The sequence below is a fragment of the Bos mutus genome, chromosome 23 (assembly GCF_027580195.1).
Source record: "Bos mutus isolate GX-2022 chromosome 23, NWIPB_WYAK_1.1, whole genome shotgun sequence".
Taxonomy (NCBI): Eukaryota; Metazoa; Chordata; class Mammalia; order Artiodactyla; family Bovidae; genus Bos; species Bos mutus.
The window spans coordinates 32,259,412-32,282,109 of NC_091639.1; the positions used below are offsets into that span (position 1 = coordinate 32,259,412).

The 22,698-nt window shown below is 51.8% G+C and overlaps 2 protein-coding genes and 1 non-coding gene across 9 annotated transcripts in view; 1 reads left to right on the plus strand and 2 right to left on the minus strand.

Moving 5' to 3' along the window:
• TMEM63B (transmembrane protein 63B) overlaps window positions 1-9,038 on the minus strand; it is a 25,724-nt gene extending 16,686 nt beyond the window's left edge. Inside the window, exons 1-6 of one of the 4 annotated variants that reach the window (XM_070361152.1) lie at window positions 8,787-9,038; window positions 8,181-8,303; window positions 2,380-2,562; window positions 2,031-2,110; window positions 1,708-1,746; window positions 681-771 (exon numbers count right to left, since the gene is read on the minus strand). In XM_070361152.1, the coding sequence (XP_070217253.1) occupies window positions 681-771; window positions 1,708-1,746; window positions 2,031-2,110; window positions 2,380-2,538 (369 nt within the window). In that variant the 5' untranslated portion in view covers window positions 2,539-2,562; window positions 8,181-8,303; window positions 8,787-9,038. Of the gene's footprint in view, window positions 1-680; window positions 772-1,707; window positions 1,747-2,030; window positions 2,111-2,379; window positions 2,703-8,180; window positions 8,304-8,786 lie in introns of all 4 variants that reach the window. The other 3 variants (XM_070361151.1, XM_070361154.1, XM_070361153.1) reach the window with 3 other exon arrangements.
• MRPL14 (mitochondrial ribosomal protein L14) lies at window positions 8,373-21,292 on the plus strand. Of its 4 annotated transcripts, XM_070361157.1 has the most exons (4): window positions 8,586-8,624; window positions 14,445-14,556; window positions 18,635-18,726; window positions 20,810-21,292. In XM_070361157.1, the coding sequence occupies exons 3-4, from the start codon at window positions 18,656-18,658 to the stop codon at window positions 21,174-21,176; spliced, it is 438 nt and encodes a 145-aa protein (XP_070217258.1). In that variant the 5' UTR covers window positions 8,586-8,624; window positions 14,445-14,556; window positions 18,635-18,655; the 3' UTR covers window positions 21,177-21,292. The 4 variants fall into 4 exon arrangements, with proteins under 4 accessions (XP_070217259.1, XP_070217257.1, XP_070217258.1 ...); XM_070361158.1 differs by lacking the exons at window positions 8,586-8,624; window positions 14,445-14,556 and adding an exon at window positions 8,373-8,526; XM_070361156.1 differs by lacking the exon at window positions 14,445-14,556 and having other exon boundaries at window positions 8,485-8,624.
• On the minus strand, window positions 13,025-13,097 carry TRNAA-UGC (transfer RNA alanine (anticodon UGC)). Its single transcript has one exon. It is a non-coding gene; the product is annotated as a tRNA-Ala (tRNA).
• Window positions 21,293-22,698: the final 1,406 nt, after the last annotated feature.

Genomic DNA, 22,698 nt, shown 5'->3' on the forward strand with positions numbered 1-22,698 from the left:
GGAAGCTGACAGGCTTCTTCTGCTACGGGGGCTGCAGGAGCTGCTGCTCCCAAGGCCCCCAGCCTAAGCTGGACTGAGCAGGGCCACCCTACAGCCTGAGGATTAGAGTTCTGACCAGGGTGAGAGTTCTCACCCTGGCAGAATGACAGGTGGCCAGACAGGTAATGCCAGAGTGTTGGGTCTGATCTAAAGGGGCCTGGGGTCTGCTATGCCTCCCCAGGTACATGCCTTGTCTACAGGGGCCCCGCCCCTCAGCTCCAATCTACAAGCAGGTCAGCTGGCCCCAGATTGCCAGGGGCCACCAGCCTGCAACCTCTGAGCAGCACAATGGATTCTGCATGTTTTGCTAAGCAGGCCTGGAAGGCTCATGATTACTTCCAGGAAAATGTCTAAGGAAAAAGAGGTCCTTAGGATTGCTCACTGGAGAGGGGCACATAACTCTACTGCGGAAAATGACATTTATAAACCACAATGTTTAACCTGTGCTGGTTTGGAGGCTGCCATGGAAGACAGAGCCCAGAGTTCTGGGTCTGGGTGCTGTGGCTCTCAGACGAGCATCACCCTTGCTGGGCAGAAGGCCCCACTGCGTAGACCCCTGACCCCATATCACCTGAAGCCAAGGCTGCTGAACCCATGCCCCGGAGGAGCGGGTGCTGAGAAGCTGGGGGGAGGACACTCACATTGTCCCTTTGGTCAAAGTCGACGGAGCTGGAGACAGACGTGAGACGCTCATACCGGTCGTGACTGTCCCCGTGCATAGCTGAGGCCACACTGGGGGTGGGGAGACGAGAGATCAGAGAGTGGGTAAGTCTGAGTCCCTGGGGAGCCGGGTGGAGTGGGTGGCGTCCCACTCCAGAGCTCCAGACAAGGCACAGAAAGCACAGAGGCAGAAGCGCGCAAGAGTGACTGCCCTCTCCCTGCCTCCCTTGAACCCACACCTTCCCCTCAGGGGCCCTGGGGGGCACTGATGCTGGGGGAAGGATGGGAGGGTGAGTCTTCATCAGCACCCCATGACTGTTGAAGGAAGTCAGCGGGGCCCTGCAGTTCCGGAGCTGACCAGTGGGGGCTGGGGGAGCAGAGCCCACGCTGGGCACAGGGCAATGGTGGGGGGCGTGTGGTGATGGGGAAGGACACGCTGGACCAAGAGAGCCCCAGAAGGGCCGGGGGCTGGGGGGCTGGGAGGTGTCCCCCACCCTCCTCTTCCCTGACCCCAGCAGCTGCCGCAACTCCAATGCCAGGCCTATAGACAGAGACGGTGATGGACACAGAGGGCTGCGCTCAGAGCTTCTCTGGCCGCCCCCCTCCCAGGCCTCCAGAGCAGGTGAGCGGGGAACCCTGGAATAGGAAGAACTAGCTGTTAGGGGTGAGAAGCCACTGGAGACGCCCAGTCTTGTCTCTGCAACCAACAGGGTTACTGTCCTGTGGGTTCCCAAGGAAGATGGCTCCTCCACCCCAGCCAACTTGGGTGGCAGATGCCCGCACGCGCGGGGCGCACAGGGAGCCGGAGGGAGAGATTGGGGAGTATGGCAGAGACAAGCTGGGGAGCCCCCTGCTCTGCGAAGCACACCACCTGCGTTAATCCGAACATGAGCCTGCAGAGGAGAAAACGGAAAAGAGACACCGGCAATGTGGTAGGAAGAAAAGCATGAAAGAGAAGAAAAAGGAAAGCTGGTTTAGTGGGGGCGAGGGGGCTGCTGCCCCACATACTATTCCTGTTCCACTCGGTCTCTCTCCTGCCGCCGGCGCCTGGGGACAGAGAACAGACAGGGTTAGCGGGGGCCGGGATGGGTCTCCAGGGACTGGCAAGGGACCAAGGCCCAGCTGTGGGCCCCTGTGCCCCATGCCCGCTCTGGGACCGGTCCCTCTTCATCCCCCGCCCCCACCGCCCCCACCAAAGAGGATGAGAGTGGGCTGACTCTCCTTCTATCCCTGAGGAGCGTGGACAAGTTGTATGTGCATGTGTGTGTGTGGGCGTGCAAGTGTGCACACCAGCCTGTGTGTAAGGGTAGGGGAGGGTCCCAGAGCCTTACCTGTCTGCATCTGTCACCAAGGCCAGCCGCCCGTAGTCCCAGGCCACCTTCCGGAGGATGGAGAACAAGAACAGCAGTGCCTGAGGAAGGAGGGGGTGGTTGGCAGGATGGGAGGCCATTCACCACCTGGACTAGCTAGGAGGGCAGGGTAGAGGGGCAGGATTTTTGTCTGAGAAAAGGATAACTCTGGGTGGGATGAAGGTCCGAGGCTGAACTTGGGCTGGGTGATGGGGATTCCCACCTGCAGTCACACGTGGGGAGTCAGGGGGAGTGGTTAGAGTGGTGGGTGTGGGCCAGCTGTGATACAGGGTGTGGTGCCAAGGGTGGAGGGGGGCATGTGGGCACTCACAAGGAAGCACATGAAGTCCAGAGCCAGCACGGTGGGGACGCCCCCGAACGGCAGGCCCTGCAGGACGGTGCTGCGGATGCGGGCGCTGTAGCAGTAGTCCTTGGGGCTGCTGCTGTTGAGGGCCATGGTGCCCAGTGTGGCCAGCAGGAAGGGCAGCATGGCTGCTACTGCCGCATGGTCCTCCTGGGCAGGGGCGGAGCGGTCAGCCAGGCCTGGCCCTTGCCCCCTTCACGGGCCTGCTTGAGGCTTTGGCAGGGTCGTCGTGGGGAGGGGACAGCGAGGACAGATCACCGGGCTGCCTGGGTGGGTGGAAGCTCTGGCCTCTGGAGATAAGGGCCCAGGAAGGGAGGGTTGAGTCACACAGACTTACTTTGCCTGGCTCTTGGGCTCTGGGTCTGGGGAACTCAGCCTGAGTCCGGACTGGGGCGACCGGTTTTTCTAAGCTGGAAGATGCTCTGAGTCTCTAGCAATTCACCTCCCACCACCTCCATATACACACATACACCCGTTCTCTCCAAACACAAACTGGCTCTCTCTGTCTCTGTATCTCTGTCTGTCTCAGGCAGGGGGCAGAGCTGAATCTGAGGGAAGATGGGGAGGGGTCTTAGGTCTGAAGATCCAAGACTAAGTGGAAGGGTCTCTAGGCCAGGGGAAGATGGGTCAGGAGCCAGTTACCTGACCCTGACTGTCTCTTCCTACCCCTGTTAGAACAATGGCATGGTTTCATCTGCTCAGTTTTCAACTCAGTTGACCACCTTCCCAGTATAGCTGGCTTCAAAGTGAGATGTTCAACTTTAAAGTTGGCCATCTGTCCTCAGAGTAGGGGTCTGAGAATGGGGTCGGTGGGAAGTCCGTTAAAAAGCAGGACTTCTGCATTTGTGCCACCTGTCTCATTCAGCCCAGCCACACCTGTTTACCCTCATTCTTTTTCCTGGGCCACGGCAGGAGCTACACCTTTCTCTCCTCTGGTTTCCTCATCTCTTTCCAATTTCCTTTTCATCTGAGTTGTAAGGACTACAATTCCCAGCGTGCCCTGCTCCTGCCCCCAGAGCAGGGCAGGCTGGGAATGCCGTGCCCTGCAGCGAGCTTTTCCATTGATTGGCAAAGGAAGGAAGAATGAGCCTGGGGGCCTCTTAACCAGCCCAAGCTCCCTGTAGCCAGGGAAGTGCCTTCTGGCCTGCTTCCCTGACACTGCCAGGCTTTCAAGCCTTCAACGGTCCCAGTGGACGGGTGGGGAGGAGGAGGAAAGGGGCAGCTAGCCCTGATGCCTGGGTTCTGGAAGTGCCTGGGGACCAGCTGGGCAGGGCTCTGGGGAGGCTCTGGGGTGGAGGAGGTGTGTGGGTGCGGTGTTGGGGCCCCACCCCCCGTCCTATAGGAGGGCCCCTGGAGGCCCCTTCTGCTGACAACACTGAAGCTCTGCTTTGTTTGGGGGGGGGATCCCCAGGGAAGAAGGGAAACCAGACAAAGAAAGAGAACAACAAACCTAGGAAGGGTGACTGCAGCTCTGGGAGCAAGCAGCCCCCAGCCCCCTGGGCGGCTCAGAGAGCTTCCCCTGCCCACCTGCCAATCTCAGATTTCCCGCTGCCTCTTCCTAACATTTTGACTGCAGGGCAAGAGGCACCAGAGGAGAAGCTGGGGTTGTCTGTGTCTCACTTGGTTCCAGGGAGTCTCTGAAAAGCCTGGGTTAAGAAGGCTAAGGGAATAACTGCCCTGTGTTCTATGCCCTCCCTCTTCCTTTCCAGCCCATGTTGCCTTAAAAAAAAATTAATTCAGTAACTGTAGCAGGTGCCATGTATAGAGTGCCCACTGTTTCAAGAAAACATACATTTTTCATTTAATCATTAACACTTTGGAGTTGGAATGTCATTCCCATTTTAAGATGAAGGCACAGGACTCAGAGAAGTTAAGTAAGTTTCCCAAAGTCACACTGCTCATAAAATAATGGACCTGGGCATCAAACCTAGGTCAACTTCTTTTTTAAAGCCTGAACACTTTTCAGGGCACCTTGATGCTTTTCTGACATGTCTAGAACAGGATGCTGCAGAAGCTTTGTGAATGCTCATTATGTGTTCTCGGGCTAGGGAACACCAGAGCACTGAGAGAATGTGTGTGTTTAGGTGTGTAAACTTGTGTTGATATGTGTATCTGTGTGTGTGGAGGTGGGGAGCTGGGTGACTACATGGCTGTCCTTGGAAATGAAGAGAGTTGTTAGTGTCTAAGTGGAGGTGTGTATGCGGGTGTGTCTGGGAGCCTGGGTATGTACATATAAAAAGCCCCAGGAAAGGTTAAAGGTAGGTATAGGTATCTTAGGGCTGTAATAATTGGGGGGCCTCTATACTAGTCCCCCCACCTCTAACTCCCAACTCAAACACATTTCAGAAATCGGTCCAGCCCACACAGACTCCTTGCCTGTCTGTCTCTGAAATTCCAAGGCTCCACCAGGTCAGAGTGTAATGGGTACAAACCCCTGGAGTTACATGCCCCACCTCCCCCATTCTATCTTCTCCACTCGGAGGAAGGTGGAACATTCTGGGAGCTCCTACATAAGAGAACCCGGAGAGTAGTGAGGGTCAAGGTCTGTGCTTTAGTAACTGAAGTCACCATGTCCATCTGCCACCTCCCTCTTTACAGTCACAAAGACTCCCTCCTCAGTTACACTGCTCTTCCCACCTGCACCCTGAAGTAAGCAGGGCACACTCCCCATCGGCAGGGGAGGAAGCAGGGACCTGGGAGGAGAAGCCACTCATAGGGAGGTCACAGGGCAGGAAAGGGTGGAGCCAGGGCTGATGGCTCAGCTTGCCGACTGGGTTACTCCAAGCTCTTAATTGTGGAGGCGGGGTTGCTGGGCTGAATTTCACCCTGGGCAGCTGCTCTCAAAGCCTTCACAGAGAGCAGCTGAGAGAAGGGAAGAGACTGAGGCAGAATATTTGGGGGAGAGAGGGACATTTCATCCACTCTACAGGGTTGTCTGAGTCAGTGGTATCCTAGAATTTCTCTGGTCTGACACTGAGGCTTTAGCTGGAAAGGTGTAGGGAGAGTGATGGAGGGTTTTATTTCTAGCTCACTGAAGGTTATTTTATCATCAAGAAGTGTGTGTATGTGGGGGGTGGGTGGGAAGAAAGCTATAAATTAAAAGTTTTTTTCTTAAAGAGTTACTAGGGAAGATTTAATTTAGGACTTGGGATCATAGGAAGGCAGTGTGGTCTGTTGGGAGGAGATAAAGATGGAGACTAGCTCTGTTACTATGTAACCTGGGCCTCAGTCTTTCACTCTGTAACAAATAGATATTAATATCCTCACTCCATCCCTACTAACTTCTGAGAGATGAGCAAAAATGTATCCACAAGTGAGGATAAAAGTAGTAGGAAAAGAATGCATTTATCAAATACTTATTTAATCCTTATTTTATGCCAGCACTGTTCCAAGTGCTTTACAAATATCATCTCATTTACTCCTCATCACAACCTTAGGAGGACGATGAGGTTCAAAGAAGGTATATCACTTTCCCAATGACACACAGCTAGTCTGTGATAGATCCGGACGCGGACTTAGGCAACCGGCTCAAGTCTATGCTTTTAACTACAGCACTTTGCGGCCTCAGCTAACAGAGGAGTCACTTCCATCAGGAGGCTGGGGGCTGGGGATTGCCAGTTACAGCTCTGGAGAAATGCCACACCCTATTTCTACCTGTTTGCCTTCCCTCTTTCTTCCAGTTCCCTGGGTTTGTGATTTCGGGTTTTGAAGCAGGTAGAGGGGACAGGCAACAGAGCCTGGTGGCTAAGATCATGGGCTCTAGGATGAGATAGATAATGGCTTCTGACCTGAGCACATTACCTCACCACCCTGGGCCTTGGTTCCCTCAACTATAAATGGGGATAATAATTCAGTCACGTGGTTGTTTTGCAAATTACACAAGATGATTTAGGTGAAGCTCTTAGTACAGTTAAAGGCATAAATGGATTCTAAAAAAAATTTAGCAATTGTTATCAATAAAGTGTGGAATGAAAGGGATTGGTTTAGTGGAGAACTGGTACAAATCAAAATAAAACAGTACTTAGTATGCTAGAACTCCTCAGTCTAGATGGGCTTCTTGTCGAGACATAAGGGCTTAGACTGCTTTCAGGACTCAGCCAGTGAGTGACAGGGGAATGTTTCTAAACTCTTCAAACAAACTGATCCATCCCCAGCAGGCTGGCCGGGGTTGGGGGTGGGGGGAGCATGGGAGGGTGGTGATACACCAGGATGGGTCAGAAGTTCAGAGAGGAGAGCTCTTATTGATCAACTACCAGGCAGGGTGCCAGGCTCTTTACCTGTACTATCTAGATTTAATCTTGTAAGGAGGTGGCAGTGAGCATACTTTTTATATTGACACTAAGGTTCAGAGAAGTTAAGTAACTTGTCAAGGTCACACAGCTAAAGAATGGCAGAGCTGGAATTTGAACCCAGGTCTCCAAGACTGTTATAATTGGAGGGAATTTGTAAGATGTCTAAAAGGGGCTTCTTGGCTACTCACCACCTGCCTTCTGCCTTCCCACATCCCTCCCCTCCCAGAGGCCAAGACCCAACCGGCTGAGCCAACAGCAGGTCCCAGCATGTGCCACCTGGGGCATGCCAGGGCCTGGACCCTCTGGTACCCTGGAAGATAATCACGCTGCCCGTACATCCTCATTGGTAGCCCCCAGCTGGCAGGGCCACTCCCCTCCTCACACGTGCCTGGGAGGCAGGACTGGGGGCTCCTCCTCAGGAGGGGCTGGGGATGCAGACCCAGGGAGAGGCTGGAGAGTGGTCTTGGGTAGGAAGTCCTGGTCCTCCCAATTGTGCGGCCCCCAACCCCTTCACCCCCTTCCAGGAAAGTGGAGTGCTGAGCGGCCAGTCTTCCACCCAAGGGACCCAGGCAGGTGGCAGCACAGAGCCCCAAGGGCAGCCGGCCCCTCTGACCTCTCCTCTCCACTTCCCAAGGGTCCTTATCTTTTTGGGGAAGAAGGCGCCAAAGCTTTGGGACTGTCCTCCCTAGGAGGTTAAGGAGGGTTAGGGACAAAGCACGCCCCCTCCCCCCAACAGGGCCTTTGCCCCACTCCGGTTCCGCGAACCAATCCTTTCCCCACCGCACCCTCCAACGCAGGCCCGGGCGGCTCATGAATGAACTGCACTGTGTGAGGCGCAAGGAGAGGACACGCTCCCGGGGCCAGTCGCCTCCCCAGCCCTCCGACCAGTCCCCAGACCGGCCGAGGGCAGCGGCCGGCCTCGCGCCAGCTCTCGCAAACCCTGCCCTTGCCCGAGCCCAAACCCCCTGCCCCGGGCCGGCTTCGGGGGTACTCGGCCCCTGGAGCCGGGGAAAAGATAAAAAGACGCCGAGGACATTGGACTTGGCGACCCTTGAATCCAGAACTCGGGGGCGGGGGCGGCAGATTCCCTACCGCGGCGGCGGGCTGATCGGGCGCAGCTGGGACCCCGGAGGGGCGCGGAGGGGACTCGCACCTGGACGGGTCAGGTGGGGAGAGTGGTGCTAGGGGACCGGGGGCGGAGGTCCCACCCCTTGGATCTCTCGAGGGGTGGGGACAGAGGCCGGAGTACCTCTGGACCCCAGGCAGGGGTCGGAGGACTCACACGATAGGCTCCGGATGGTGCCGGGGTTGGGGGCAGCGCGCGGCACCCCTGGGTCCCGCGGGCCCCGGGCACCTCTGGGTCCCGCAGGAGGTTGAAAGGGAGGGGACGCGCAGCTGAGATCGGGGTTTTTCTTTAAGGTGGTGGTGGGATCCTCAAAGAAAAGAGACGGGGCTGGGGAAGGGTCGCGTACTCACCCCCAGGCGCAGACTCGGCTCCTGCTCCGAGCCCCGGGTTGGGGCGGGGCGGGGCTGGGGGAGGGGGAGGGGGAGTCGCTGGGCGGCTGGAGCTCCGGGCTCCTGCGGCGGCCGCGGCAGTGTCTGGGGGAGGGGGAGCGGGAGGAGGGAGGGGGAGCTGGAGGAGGGGGCGGGGCCGCGCAGGCCACACCCACACGCTAGGACACGCAAGGCGCGCGCGCACCCTCAGATTGCCGCCCTCCCGGCTGGGTCCGCCGCGCAGGCCCAGAGCGCGAGGCCGCGTGGGGGGGAAGGCGGCGCCCAGCCAGTGGGGCCCGCGGCGGGATATTCCTGGGCGGCGAAGGCGGTATGGAGTGTGTATGGGGGGAAGGGACGTCACGCTCCTGACTTTCTGCTTCCCGTCTTCCTTTCTTCCCGGCTGGAGCCGTGGCGCGCTCCCCCAGGGTGGGTGAGGAAGAGCCGGGTGCGGGGATCGTGGGCCTTCTAGGGGCAGAGGGTCCCGACGGGGAGGGAGGCCTCTGATCCGGACCCTGCTCCCTCCCATTCTTAGAGGACGGCTCCGCTCTCTGGGGCCTCTGAGACCCCGCGCCCCTGGCCCGCTCTCACCTGCTTTTTCTGGGGCTGGGGCGGGCTGCCGCCAGGCTTCACGAGGTGGCCTAGGCCGATCAGTCTGGCACGGCTCCTCCGGTTTGTCTTATTTCTCTCGTTCTCCCTTTCCTTTCCCTACTTGGGTCTTGAGATGACTTTGTGACTCTTTTGCCAGGCGCTTCTCTGGTGTGGAGAGTGAGTCCACCGCTTTCACGGTCATGCCGATGAGTGGCTCCCCTGGCTCCAGGGGGTTCCCTGGTTTCTCATTTCACCCGAGGCTGCATCTGCCAGGGATTAAGACTGGAAAGATGAGAGAGAGAGAGGGGTGTGTGTGTGTGTCTGCGCGTGTGCGTAACTCCTGTGTGTTACCTACAAAATAGACGACAAAGGCATACAGAATACCAACTTGTTCGTTTAATTATGGGCTCATGGAAGGCTTTCTTCAAGCTTGAGAACAAGCTTGCGGACAGAAGGAAAATACTGCTTTACGTGGTGGACAGTAAATGAACTTTGCCACCCTAAGGGATTGATGGAATTTATAAAGAGGTTAATAAGACAGCATATGATGGAGTCACTTTGGGTTACTGGGGGAAAGCTGGAAGTTGGCAGATACTTGTGGGGTTGCTGGACAGAAAATGGGCACTGCCTATTTGGTTGTGGTTGGTTAGTGTGTCTTCTCTCTGCTGGGTTTTTCAAGGGCTCATTAGTAGCTTGTGGAAGGCACTGGTAAGGTTTACATGAAGTTCAAACTGAATTCCCATTCCAGCTGTGCCATTGGTTAGTTGGAAATCAATTTAGTGGATCATGGCCATCATTTAAGAAAAGTGAAGTAGAATAGAAAATATCAGTGCATTGTACTTAGGAAGGGTAAATATTGTTTCTGGACACCTGCTTCAAGTATACACATGTGAGTATATTAGGAGGTGTTATACAATGTGTTTCTGTGTGTCACAAAAGTTTGAAGCGCTTTGATTTCCTGTGTTCTCCTGTTTGTGGTCCTGCCTTCATCAATCTGAGTTTTCAGTCATTTAAAATTGTCTTGTGAGGATGCAGTCAGGACAGCAGGGATATGTAGTAAGGAGGAGGGTAGGTTGGTTTTTTCAGGGAGGCTGTGCTAGAGGAAAATTCACTTTTCACTCATGGAATTATGTACAATGGAAGAAAGAGGATTTTGTTGGAGTAGGAAATGTTACTTAGGAAGGACAGAAAGGGAGATGGGGTTAAGCCATGTTTGGCAGACTGCCTGGTGGGAGGAGTCTTTGTAGGCTTGGATTCTGGGAGCTGTTTTGGGTGGGAGAAAGTAGTTTGGAGAAGGCAATGGCAACCCATTCCAGAACTCTTGCCTGGAAAATCCCATGGACGGAGGAGCCTGGTAGGCTGCAGTCCATGGGGTCGCTAAGAGTCAGACACGACTGAGTGACTTCACTTTCACTTTTCACTTTCATGCATTGGAGAAGGAAATGGCAACCCATTCCAGGGTTCTTGCCTGGAGAATCCCAGAAACGGGGGAGCCTGGTGGCCTGCCGTCTATGGGGTCGCACAGAGTTGGACACGACTGAAGCAACTTAGCAGCAGCAGCAGCAAGCAGTTTGGATGACAAGGAATCTTCTCTTTGTGTTGTTGTTTTTCCCTTGTGTGGAATTGTCCATTTTACCCTTAGAGCTTCTTGGATGTGTATTTCCTATGGAACTTTTTACATATTGTGTTGATTTTATGGTTGTAGAGCTGGTGCAATCCCTTGCCGAGTAGCACTTGTAATGGGTATCTGGAAAGTGGAAGTGGAGCCCATGTTACCTGGTTTGGGGACCCCTGAGGATCACTAGAAGGTGTTTCTCATGTATTATTATCTTTTTATTAATGCAGTTAGGTATGTTAACATGTGGTGGATTCCCGATCGATTTCTGCCTGTGCCTAGTTAAGGGTCACCACATATTCAGAGGAAACATTTCGGAAAGCCCGAAGTGAGAATTGAATTGAGTACACTGTGGAATACATGAAGGGACAACGGCCAAAATGTTTTATTATTGCCCCTGAGTATGAATGGTACAAACCTTCCCTGAAATTCATATTTCAGAAGGGAGCCTGTTGGGCACTGAACATAATTATTTAGACTCTCCGCAGCATTTAGCATCTTATATGATGCAAGAGTCCTTTGAAGCCTGTCTCACCCCACTCTTGTCTTGGTGTTATGACACCTGGACCCACATAAGATGGATTTTCCTATTGTTACTGGAATAGTTTTTAAGGCCATGAAGGGGCTTGGGAGGGTCTCAGAAATCAGGTTACAATTGATCTTCCTTTTTAGAAGCTGACGGTTTGTTCTGGGTTGTGGCTCACCCTGGTGCAATTTTACACATGTGTTAACAATGACAACCAGCTGTGTGAGAAGGCTATGATTCAGATCCCAGAAACGTTGCTCTGGGTCAAGTAATATGCCCTCTTAAGAAAGGTGCCGGGGGACTTCCCTGGGGGTCCAGTGGTTGAGACTCTGCCTGCAATGCCTGAGACACTGGTTTCATCCCTGGTCTGGGAACTAGGATCGTGTGTGATGTATAACAACTAATTCCGTGTATGGTAACTATGCAGCCAGATAAATAATTAATTAAAACAAAAAAAGGTGCCAGGTAGCCTATTATTCCCCAGTGAAACACAACTCAGAATGGGAAAGTTTCCTTGTCAAAAGCGTAAAAAAAAATCATCTATGTCATTAGAAAAGAGGGACCACTTTTCCATGTCTACCTTTTAAAAAAAACTACTCATTTATTTGGTTGTGCTGGGTCTTGGTTGTTGCACGGGCTTTCTCTAGTTGTGGTAAGCGAGCTTCTCATGGTTGTGGCTTCTCTCGTTACGGAGCACAGGTTCTAGGGCACAAAGGCTTCTGTAGTTGGGGCACATGGGCTTAGTAGCTGTGGCTTCCAGGCTCTAGAGCACAGGCTCAGTAGTTGTGGCATGGTTCATGGGCTTAGTTGCTCCAAGGCATGTGGGATCTTCCCAGACCAGGGATGGAACCTGTATCTCCTGCATTGACAGGTGGATTCTTATCCACGGCTCCACCAGCAAAGCCCTTCTATGTCTACCTTAAGCTGAAACACACTTTTAGGACTGAGTGATCTTTGATACCCATAATGTTGCCCTGAGAATCAGGAAGTGAGGCTGTTCTCACTGGTCAGAATCCAGAGAGGGATTCCCCTGCTTGAAAACAGTCCCTTTTGTGAGTGAAGCTAAAACACTTTGATTTCCATGCCTCCTTGCTCTTCCCAATGACCCTTGCTTGACAGAGTCACTGAGGCCTGGAGAAGTGGATTCCAAGGTCATAGACTTGGCAGGAGAAGAGGGGAGGCAGGGGTGGAGGAGATACCTTTTCTTTGGGCTTTTCATCCCACCCCAACCACCTCCCCCCCAACTTTGCCTGCCCATATGACATCTCCATAAACCTAGCTCCTTGCCACTGGCTTGGTAGAGGTGATTAAGTAGAATTTAACTTTGCCTTGTACAGTTTTTCCCAGTTTGACCATACCAAGAATGTTACAAACTTCTGGAAATACAGGTGTTTGCACACCTGTGAGGTGGGGATGGCAGGGGATCAAAGCTAGAATAGATTAAAACTTACATATTGAAAAACCAACTTGAATAATCAAGAGCTGTCAGATATTTTTAAGAACCATGATTTTAAATACTCCTGTAACAAAGTGGAACAAACAAATACACAAGTTAATAAACACATAAAGGTAAATAAACAGAGACAAGAACCCTGGAAATGTTTTTTCTTTGTGAGTCAGCTTGAGAACTGGATGGAATTCCCTGGTGGCCCAGGGATTAGGATGCCAAGCTCTCACTGCTGAGGGCCTGGGCTCAGTCCCTGGTCGGGGAACTAAGATCCCACAGGCTGTGCAACCTCATGGAAAAGAACATACCCCACACAGTCCAAGGACTCTTTCTCCTCTCTCAAAGCTGCCATGTAATCTTTTAAAATTCAAAACAGTTGTCTTTATTTTCAATAGCTACCTCCTGTACACACAGCACAGCCTAGGACCAACTCTGAAGCTGATTCTGATCCACCTGCAAAGGTGTGAGTGTTCACAGTTGCTACTATCAAGAAGCAAACATCCAGGATTTCCCCAAAAGGAAAAAAAAAAATGGAGAGTTGGGGTCCTCATTGGTAGCCATGGTAGAAACAGCACATCGAGCTGTTGAGGGATGTTTGCTTCTTTTTTAAAAAATTTGTTGGCTAAGCTGCATGGCATGTAGGATCTCAGTTCCCCAGCCAGGGATCGAACCTGTGCCCCCTGCAGTGCAAGTGCAGAGTCCTAACCACTGGACCACCAGGGAAAGCCTGGATGTTTGCTCCTTGATAGTAGAAACTGAAAACTCACACCTTTGCAGGCGTATCAGAATCAGCTTGAGAGTTGGTCCTAGGCTGTGCTGTGTGTAGAGCAGATATCTATTGAAAAGATGGCTGTTTTGAGTTTTAAAAGATGATGTGGCAGCTTTGAGAAAGGAGAAAGAGTACTTGGGACTGTGTGGGGTATGTTCATTTCTGTAAAGTTTATTGGTGGTTAAAGCAGCACTTTACCTGCTCGGGTATTGTGCGGGGTGTAGTAGAGACAGCTTTCTACCCTTCCTCCGTTCCTAGGACAAGTCACTTAGCAATTCTGACTTAATTTCTCCATCTACAAAACAGCACTCTGTTGAACCTTCAGAACTGTTCAGAAATCCTTAGTGGAGTCAACCCTCCCCAAATGGTTGCTCTTTGTCATCTATCTTTGTGTTTCTGTTGGGTGCTCGGGAATGAAGTCAACCAAGAAAGTGATCTGTGTGAAAATACTTTGAGAATTGTGAGATGGTGTATAAACACAAAACTACTGAAAGAGACTCCTTCCCCAGCAAAACAGTAATGAGTATTTAAGCAACTTATTAAGAGTACTTTTTGGTCCAGAATGATTGGGGCGAAACCTGCAGGAGATGGGAGGAGCTGTCTGCATGACAGGATGAGGGTCCAAGAAGGTCTCTCTCTCTCTCTCTCTTTTTTTTTTTTTTTGATTTGTTGAAGCTGCCAGGCCTCAGTGTTTTCCTGCTTTAATGAAGAAGTACATTTATATCTTTATGCTAGGCAGAGTTTGTCTATTTTGTGGCCAGACCTTGCATTTAATTTCTCTTAGTGTTTCCCTTCTTCCACTCACTAACAGAATCTCCTTTAAACTGTCACTTGTGACTGTGCTGAACTCTGTTTTCCCTCTCTTCTTTAGAACCCAGACATAAAGAGGGAAATTGGTAGGGTAGAAACAATGTATAAGTGTACATGGATCTGTGATACTAAGTACAATATTTTGCTGATCCTAAAGCTCACATAGGCTTCCCCTGTGGCGCTAGTGGTAAAGAACCCACCTGCCATTAGAGGAGACGGAAGAGACACTGGTTCGATCCCTGGGTCAGGAAGATCTCCTGGATGGGGGCATGGCAACCCTCTCCAGTATTCTTCCCTGGAGAATCCCATGGACAGAGGAGCCTGGTGGGCTACAATCCATGGGGTTGCAAAGAGTCGGATACGACTTAAGTGAATTATCACGCACACATGCAAAGCTCAAGTAATGGTACTTTCTAGCTTTCTACAAAGCATCCCTCTGCTTTTTTAGTTCAGTCTGTCTGTATTAAAATTAGCTAAAAATGAGCTCTCAGTTTCTAGGAAGCTCCCCCAAGCCAGTGGAAGGCTGAATGAAGGGCACAGGAAAGACCACCAACTCTCCGATATTGAGTCTTTCTAGATCTGGACGGTGAATTGGAATTGCAGGTAAATAGTATTCATTTAACGGATACTCACTGAGCTCCATTTGTGTGCCCAGCACTGTTGTACATCCTGAGCAGGCAGCTCTGGACAGGGCAGGCACCATTCCTGCCCTCACAGAGTCCAGTGGGACCCACCCTAACCTGAAGTGAAGCCAAGTGAAAAACTCACCTATGTGACCCTGAAATTTGCAGTCCTCCTTGACCTCCACAACTGAAGGGAGAGCTTAAACCAGGATGGAAAATAAGCACGACTCTTGGGTTTTATTAAGTAATTTCTCTGTCTCTCTCATCTTCTTCCTCTTGCCCTCCCCATTCCCCCACCACGAGCGGTTGTGATTCATGTGCTAAACCTGGAGGACAGTACTCCACGCTGACCAGGAAGCGGCCTGAAAAGCCATCTCTGGCACCATAGTCTTCCAAATACTTAGCCTCCTCTGAGTGAGAGTGTAGAGGAGGAAATACCATTGGAGTTAGCTTCCTGTGCAAACACAGGGCTCAGAATAACGTTGTTTGTGAAACAGAGCAGTATATATAGTCTGATCTGAAGTGGATCAGGGCCTGTGTCTACAGGATGGATTTATCCTAAGAAATAACATCAAGGTCAGTCAGAGTTGCTGTGAAGTAAATTACTGCCTCCATCACTCCTCCCTGATCTGAACCAGTTGTTCAGTGGTGGGATGAGGTGTTTTTCCACAGTGGCAGTGATGGCGCCAAGCCCAGGAGATGATTCCAGGGGCCTTTAGACGTAGCATGGGCTCATCCTCCCACGACTAGCACCATGGGTCTCCTAAAGCCTGTTTGCATGTGATGTGTGGGTTCCTGATAAACAGATAAGATTTCCCTGTGTGGAGCCATGGGTGGGGGAATCTGGCTATTGGCTACCTCATTTATTTTATTCATTAAATATTTATTGCATTCCCACTCTGTGAGGACCTGCTGGGATCCTTTGCTGGGGTGGCTGTGGAGGGAACCACAGCTTTTTTTTTTAATATACAAATATATTTGGTTCTTTTATGCTTTCAGGTGCGTAGGAATGCTTACTGCTGTCCACTGGATGTCTTTAAGTCCTTTGGGTCTGGAGGTCACTATCAGATCCACCAAAGACCTAGTGAAAAGTCTCTGAATTGGGCCTTAAATGGAGGTGCTCCCTAGAGATGGGAATGTGTTACTCTTGTGTTTGAGGGCAGTACAAATGATCCTCTGTGTGTGTGTGTGTGTGCGTGTGTGTGTGTGTGTGAGTCCTGAATTCCTCTGTGTGTGTGTGTGTGTGTGTGTGTGAGTCCTGAATTCCTGTGGAGAGTTCAGATACCATATTGTCAAGATCTCTGTGGTCTCTGAGTTTTGGATAGTGAGTAGCAAGAACTGGAATGTTAAGGGATATCAGCCTTATCTAAAAAAAAAAAAAAAAAATTTATTCCACGTCTGAGTTTGGTGATGAAAGTTGGAGCCGCGGAGTTCCTTGGCACAGACACCCAGATGTCCTTGGTGTGCAGGAGGGGCGGCAGTGGACGCTGCAGCCTCATACAGAGCTGCTTGGAGGAGGTGTGTTTGGAGCCAGGGCTGCTGAGTTGGGCAGAGGTGAGCCCAGAGGGTGGGGGTGGCTTTGAGCAAGGCACAGAGAGGCGGGCCGGGGTGTAATTTGTGTACAGACTGCCCTACAGGCTTCTGGGAGGTGCCTTGAATGGGAGAGTTTGTTGTTCCCAAGGCAGGGAAAGTTCTGGGCAGCCCGTAGGCTCCTCTGCACTTGTTGGACTCCCATGAGTACCGTGGAGGAAATGGTGCCGAGTGGAGAGGCTGGGTGTTGCAATCCTCAGGAGAGGGAATGTGGGTGCCACCGGGCTCGCTTGGGGGTTCTGAGGAGCCTCTTTTCTCCCAGGAGAGCAAGCAGGGGCCCCAGAGTGAGATGGGGAGGCTTGGCTGAGACTGAACATAGCGGCAACCTGGGCCAGGAGGACTGCTTTTCAGAGCTCTTTTTAAAAAAAATGCCAATTTTCCATTATTGTTCAGTGTGTGGAGCTCTTCTTGCCACCTACACTATAAATTGTCTTCAAAACCTAAATGGATAAAAGCGAATAAGTTTCACCTGCTGTTTGTCTACGTTTCAGTTGACTCAGCAAGCACTGAGTTGGTTGGGGCGGAGTAAAACATGCCTGTGATAACAGTATTCCTGATGGAACAAAGATGATCTAATGATTGGAAAAATACTAACATTTAAATTGAAGTTACCATGTTAACTCCACTGAATAAGAGAGTGTGGGTTTGGGAAGCCAAGTACTGCCATTCAGATTTCAGCTTTTGTCACTCCTGGCTGTGCAACTTGGGCAGATTATCTAACCTTTCTGGACCTCATTTCCTCAAGTATAAAGTAGGGTGAATAATAGTGCCCATTTCATAGTTTTGGGGAAACTTAAATGAGATGATAATGGAAAGCGCTGAGACACAGTGTAAGTGCTCTACCGAATCCATTTTCATAAAGGAAGCAGCAGAAAAAGACCAGGTGACCCCCAAAGCTGTTCCTCGGCCCGAGCCCCACTGTGAAGTGGGCTTTGTACAGAGAGTGAGGACACCCCGTGTGGAGGGAAGACCCGTGGGCAAAAGCTGGGTCCACTTCTGGTTCTGCTTGTGCCCTTGGCTAGTTATGGGGCAAGTCCCCGTCTCTCTCTCTCATCTCAGCTTCCTCAGTTTCAAAGCGGATGTGATATGATGATGGAGAGGGCTGATAGGTATTGAGTGTGGACATTGGGCTCCATGCTTTGCGTGGTTTACCTCGCCACTGCCCTGTGAGCAGGTGTTACTGGTGGGAAACCCCGAGTTGGGGAAGCCGAAGCTGATAGTTCCTTGTCCAGGGCCACGGAGCTGTGAAGGTAAAGCTGGCGTCATCTGGTAGTCTTTGGTTCTGTGTCATTTGTTAATAGTTCTATAAGTTGACCATCTTCTTTTGCATGTAATTTTCTGATCATTTGGGCCACTCCTCCTTGGGTTGTCTTAAGGAAACACTGGCAAATAAGCTTGAGGTTTGAGGTTAAATCGTAGTTAATAAGCATTTCTGGAGTGTTTAGGTATTTCTGTGAGAGTAAATAGTGAGTTTTCCCCACCTTTACTAAATAAAATCTTATCTAAGGTGCTTTGAACTTGGGCAAGGCAGAGCTATGTGTAAATACAGTGGTAGAGGCTTTTTCAGCAGAGCTCTTGAATGAGGCCCTCTGTGGCCAAACATTTGGGTGGAAAACAGGCATGTTTTGCAGCTGGAATTACCAGTCAGTTGTAGATTTTTCTTAAACATTTCCCCTCACTGACACCCGGGCATTGCGGAAACCTGGGGATGGGCCCAAGTTTTTGGTGCCAGGGAGCCTCGGGGTGGAGGTTCTGCAAGCTGGAGTTACCAGTGTTGGACTGGTGTTTACTCTTTTATCCCCACCTTGTTCTCCTGAGTCCCACTTGCAGCTGCCGTGTGGGGTAGGTAGTTTCCCTGATCCAAATAGAGACCGAGGTCACTGACTTGGCGAGGGCGTCCTTTGCACTGCTTTGCTAACCCTGAGCTGTCCAGGTGTCTGGCTCTTACCTTTGAGGGAAAGGTGATGTGGTGGCGGACAACCTGGGTGGTTCCTCCAGGTAATCTGCTCTCCTCCAAGGAGTGGAAGTTCTGGTTTCAAGAGGCACTTGAGTGTCAACAAGGGGCCAGTGTCCTCCGTGGAGGATGTGGGAAGTGGTCCCTGCCTGGCTGTGTCCCATGGGATTCCTTTTTTCCTCCTGCCCGTGGAAGTGATGTAATGGTGAAGGCACTCACTGTGCTCTTGTGTTACCCACAGCAAGAACTGCTGTGGCCATTCCAGCCCTCTGACCCCAGTTAGAATATGAATCAGCAAAACTGTCGCTGGAGTTCATCTAATCGTCTGCCTATCTTTTAACCACTAAGATTTATATTTAGTGACTAATGATCTTGTGCTCGAAGTGCCATCTCCCACACAAGTCCCCAATAGTCTTTCAAAAAAAACAAAACAAAAACCAAATATACCAAACTATTGGCTCTGAGTGAGGACACTGACTTAGAAATAAATCCTTGCCCCTCTCTTTCCCTGCAGGAGTTGCCGTCTTGGGATCCCATGGCTTTTTCTAGCGGGCTCTGGGGCCCCTGTGTCCACATGAGCAGAGCATTCAGCCAGCGCTGTTTCAGGTAACTTTTCCTAATGAGGTCTTCAAGCTGTGTTTTTGAGTAAGCCTCCCACCAGGACTGGGTGTTGTGATTAGAGTGGCAGTGGACACTCAGGGAGGTGGGCTGGGGGTCCAGGGAGACTAAAGGAACAGATGGGGCTGGGGTTTGGGCAGCCCAGGTTGGGGAGGGGGGCAGGTAAAGGGGCGATGGTGCTGTTGGGGGCGGGACTGGGAATGGACCTGGAGGAAGATGAAACCTCCATGCCTACCAGACTCTTCCAGTGAAAATGCTGTCTCTTGACCCTGTTGTTCCCTAAGTGCGTTAAAACCTTCTCTTTTAAGAATAAATATCTATGTATTTATGTGTATAACTGAATAACTTTGCTGTGCATGTGAAATTAACACATTGTACTTCAGTTTAAAACATATATATAAGTGAATAAAAGTAGAGGGCAAAACTCTTTTAAAAATGGAATATATGTATTTTTACATCACAGGCTTATGACCACTCAAGCATGATGAAAGTGTGGCAGCCTCCCCCTTCCCGTTTAGGTGCTAAGCCAGGGCAGAGAGTGCAGGTTGCATTCCTGTTGGCAAACATGCCTTTTGGCCCTGTTCATGCACTCATTCCGCAAGCGTTTACTGAGCCCTGTGCCTGGGTTTGGTCATAGAGAGATGAATAAGACTTGCTTCCTGCCCTGGCAGAGTTCTCACAGTTGGCCATGGGAGCAAAGTTGGAAACAAATAACTCTAAGAAAAATGTGACCAGTTTAATAATAGAGGCTTGTACAGTTCTTTGGAAGGCTCAAGACAGGGGCTGCTAATAGAAGAGGAAGAGGGGGGAAGGGGGAGGAGGCGGACAGAGGCCGCCTTCCTGGAAGGGAAGTGGGGGCAGGCCCTGTCCCAGCCCCCAGAGAGGGCCATGAGGCTGGGCAGGCTTGGAGAGCTCCAGGGGTTCCCGGCCCTGGGGCTCAGAGCAGATGTGTGAGTGGCGGGAGGTGGAGGACCTGAGGAGACAGGTATGTTAGGACCAGGTTGTTGACAGTGTAGTCAAGGGGAACCACTGAACAGTCCCCAGCAAGGGAGTGGCCTCCACTTTATATTCTAAAAAGAGGTCTTGTTCGGCAGAGTGAGGTGCTCAGGGAGCCGGTTAGGACACAAAACATAACGGTTTGGTGTAAAAGTGTGAGCTGCTGGATGAAGGAATTTGTTGATGGGGTGGAGGGGAGGGTCAGAGGTGTTCAGGAGGTGGTGCCAGTAGAGGTTGGATGGAGAGAGGTTTATGGCTCGCGAGCTAGAGTTTCTGGAGAAGCCGCTGTCTAGGCAGAAAGCCCACCAGCCGGAGGAGGCTTGCGGGGAAGGCGATGAGGTCACTGTGGAACCGACCGACACATGAGGAGCTTGGAGTGGAACTGCAGGACTGGAAGATAGGCAAGGCCTGGGGCTGGAGATGGAGTTCACTAGGTGGGAACAACAGGAATAGGTGACATCGCCCAGGGCAGGCAGGTAGAACGAGAGAAGAGGACCGCGGGTCACCCCAGAGAATCAGCACTAGGGTCCTAGTGGCAGAGGAAACTAGAATTCCACTGTCATCAGGTGGCTCAATAGTAGCTCATTTGCCTTTAATAGTACTCTTTCTAGTGGGGGGAAATTAAAAGATTATTAGCTTATTTTCAGTTTCTGCTGTGCTGTGTTATGGGACTCCCTAGGCAGACATACCCACTCGGATCTAATGGTTCCCAGCACCATGTAGATGGGACATCTGGGAGTCAGTGTTTTCAGGGGGAGCAGGTTTTGCAGGCTCGACAGGGGCAAGGCCTGGCCTGTAAGGTATTCCCTTAATCCTCCAAGGCCTGTTGGAAACCAGAGGCTTTAAATTAGGGCTGCCATGCCACTCACTGTAACAGAATATTGGGTTCCCTCTAGAGCCCACCCAGATCAAGGTCCTGACCCGGCAGCAGAAGCTGTAAGGAACTTCTTAGAGTGAGGACGCCGCCGGTGTCAGGGCCCTGCTGATGTGCGCGCTGCCAAGCCGGGCCTGGCAGAGGCCGCTGCGCCCTGACCGGCAGAGCTGCAGGCCTTAGACTTTCCTCCTCTTCCACCAGCACCACCGGCAGCCTTGGCGCAATTCAGAAGATGACGCGGGTGCGTGTGGTGGACAACAGCGCCCTGGGGAACACTCCTTACCATCGCCCTCCTCGCTGCATCCACGTCTATAACAAGAACGGCGTGGGCAAGGTGGGTGACCGGATCCTGCTGGCCATCAAGGGGCAGAAGAAAAAGGCGCTCATCGTGGGGCATCGCATGCCTGGCCCCACAATGACCCCCAGGTTTGACTCCAACAACGTGGTCCTCATCGAGGACAACGGGAACCCGGTGGGGACCCGAATCAAGACACCCATCCCCACCAGCCTCCGCCAGAGGGAAGGCGAGTTTTCCAAGGTGCTGGCCATCGCTCAGAACTTCGTGTGAGCGGAGCCCAGGCGCTGGCCACGGGGGCTCGTGAATGGAGCCGTTCTGAGAACTGCACCTCTGCTGAGGGGGAGCCCGGGAACGGTGTCCTGTGGGAAAATAAACGCTTCCATGTACGTCTCTTCTGAGCTTTCTGGCTGTGGCCATGGGGTAAATGGCACTGGAACGGCTAAAAGATGCCACTCGGGACGGTTGGTCTTTGCCCTCAGTAGCCTGTGAGCTCACCCGGGATTATCAGGTGCTGGAAAATTGAAGTACAAGCTGAATGCCAATTTGTAGATAAACAGTAGAACCTCACTTTCTAGCCAGGCAGACTACTTACTTGCCTTCCAGAATGTCATCTCCCTGCGTCAGAGGGCTGGAGGTGCTCAGTAAAGGTGACTGGATTACTGGGTGAGTGTGAGTGAAGCAGGGGACCGATTCTTCCAGCGGACCATGGGCTCCCCACTCTGGGAGAGCCCGCCCAGCCTTCCTTCCTCCACCACAGGTTGCCCTCTGCTAGGCCCCCACTAATGCTCTGGGCCCAGAGATGACAGCTGCCCGCCCTGGCCGCAGGAAGTTGCGCTAGCCCCGGTGTTTGCAGAGCACCTAGTGGTGGAGCTGTGCAGGGGATTCACTGATAGTTTATCTCCCATTTTTTTTGCTGGTCTCCTTGTGGAGGTTTGGGCGGGGCTCCTTCCATCCCTTCACATGGAATCTCTTCCATTCATTTCTACAGTCACTCTGCACTCCCATTGCAGAGGAGCTAAGATGCTGCATCCCCACGACATGCCTCAAAAATAAAAAATAAAGTCACTCCTTTATTCATTCAAAATGTCCTGGGCACTTCTCGTTTATTAAACATTCCAGTGGCCTCTAGGGGCAGAATAGCCTGATGATTAAGAACACAACGCTCTGTTCCTGACTCCACCACTTGCACTTAATGCCTTTAGGCAGATTATTTCACTTCTCAGTCCCTCAGTTTCCTTGCCTGTCAAGTGGGGATATGACAATGGTATATGCTTGATGGGGTTGATGTCAGACTTCAGTGAGTTAGCACCTCTGAGTGCCTGGCAGTCGTAAGCACGTGATAGGCATCAGCTGTTTTCCATCATCGTTGCTTTGCAGCTGCCAGTGCTGGGAAGCAGGGTGAGGGTAAGCAGAGGTCCCTGATCTCCTGGGCAGATCGACCCCGGTCACCTAACGACTCCGACACGCGCAGGTCCCCAGGTGTAACAAGTGCCTGTGATGGTGGGGAGAGACTTTTTCAGTGGGACTGGAGGCAGCTTCCCCGAGGAATGGTTGCACTGGCTGCCTTCTGAACGAAGGGGCGTTGTGATAGAAGTCAGAACAGCGGTCACCGGGGGTGGAGGGGTCGGGGAGAAGCGTAGACTGCCAAGGTCACAAGGCAGCCTTACAGTATTGGGGACGTTCTAAATCTAGATCTGGGTGGGAGTCACATGAATGTACACATCTGTAAATAATTGCTGAGCTATGTATTTCAGTGCACTGTATGTACTTTATACCTTAGGAAGAATAAGTG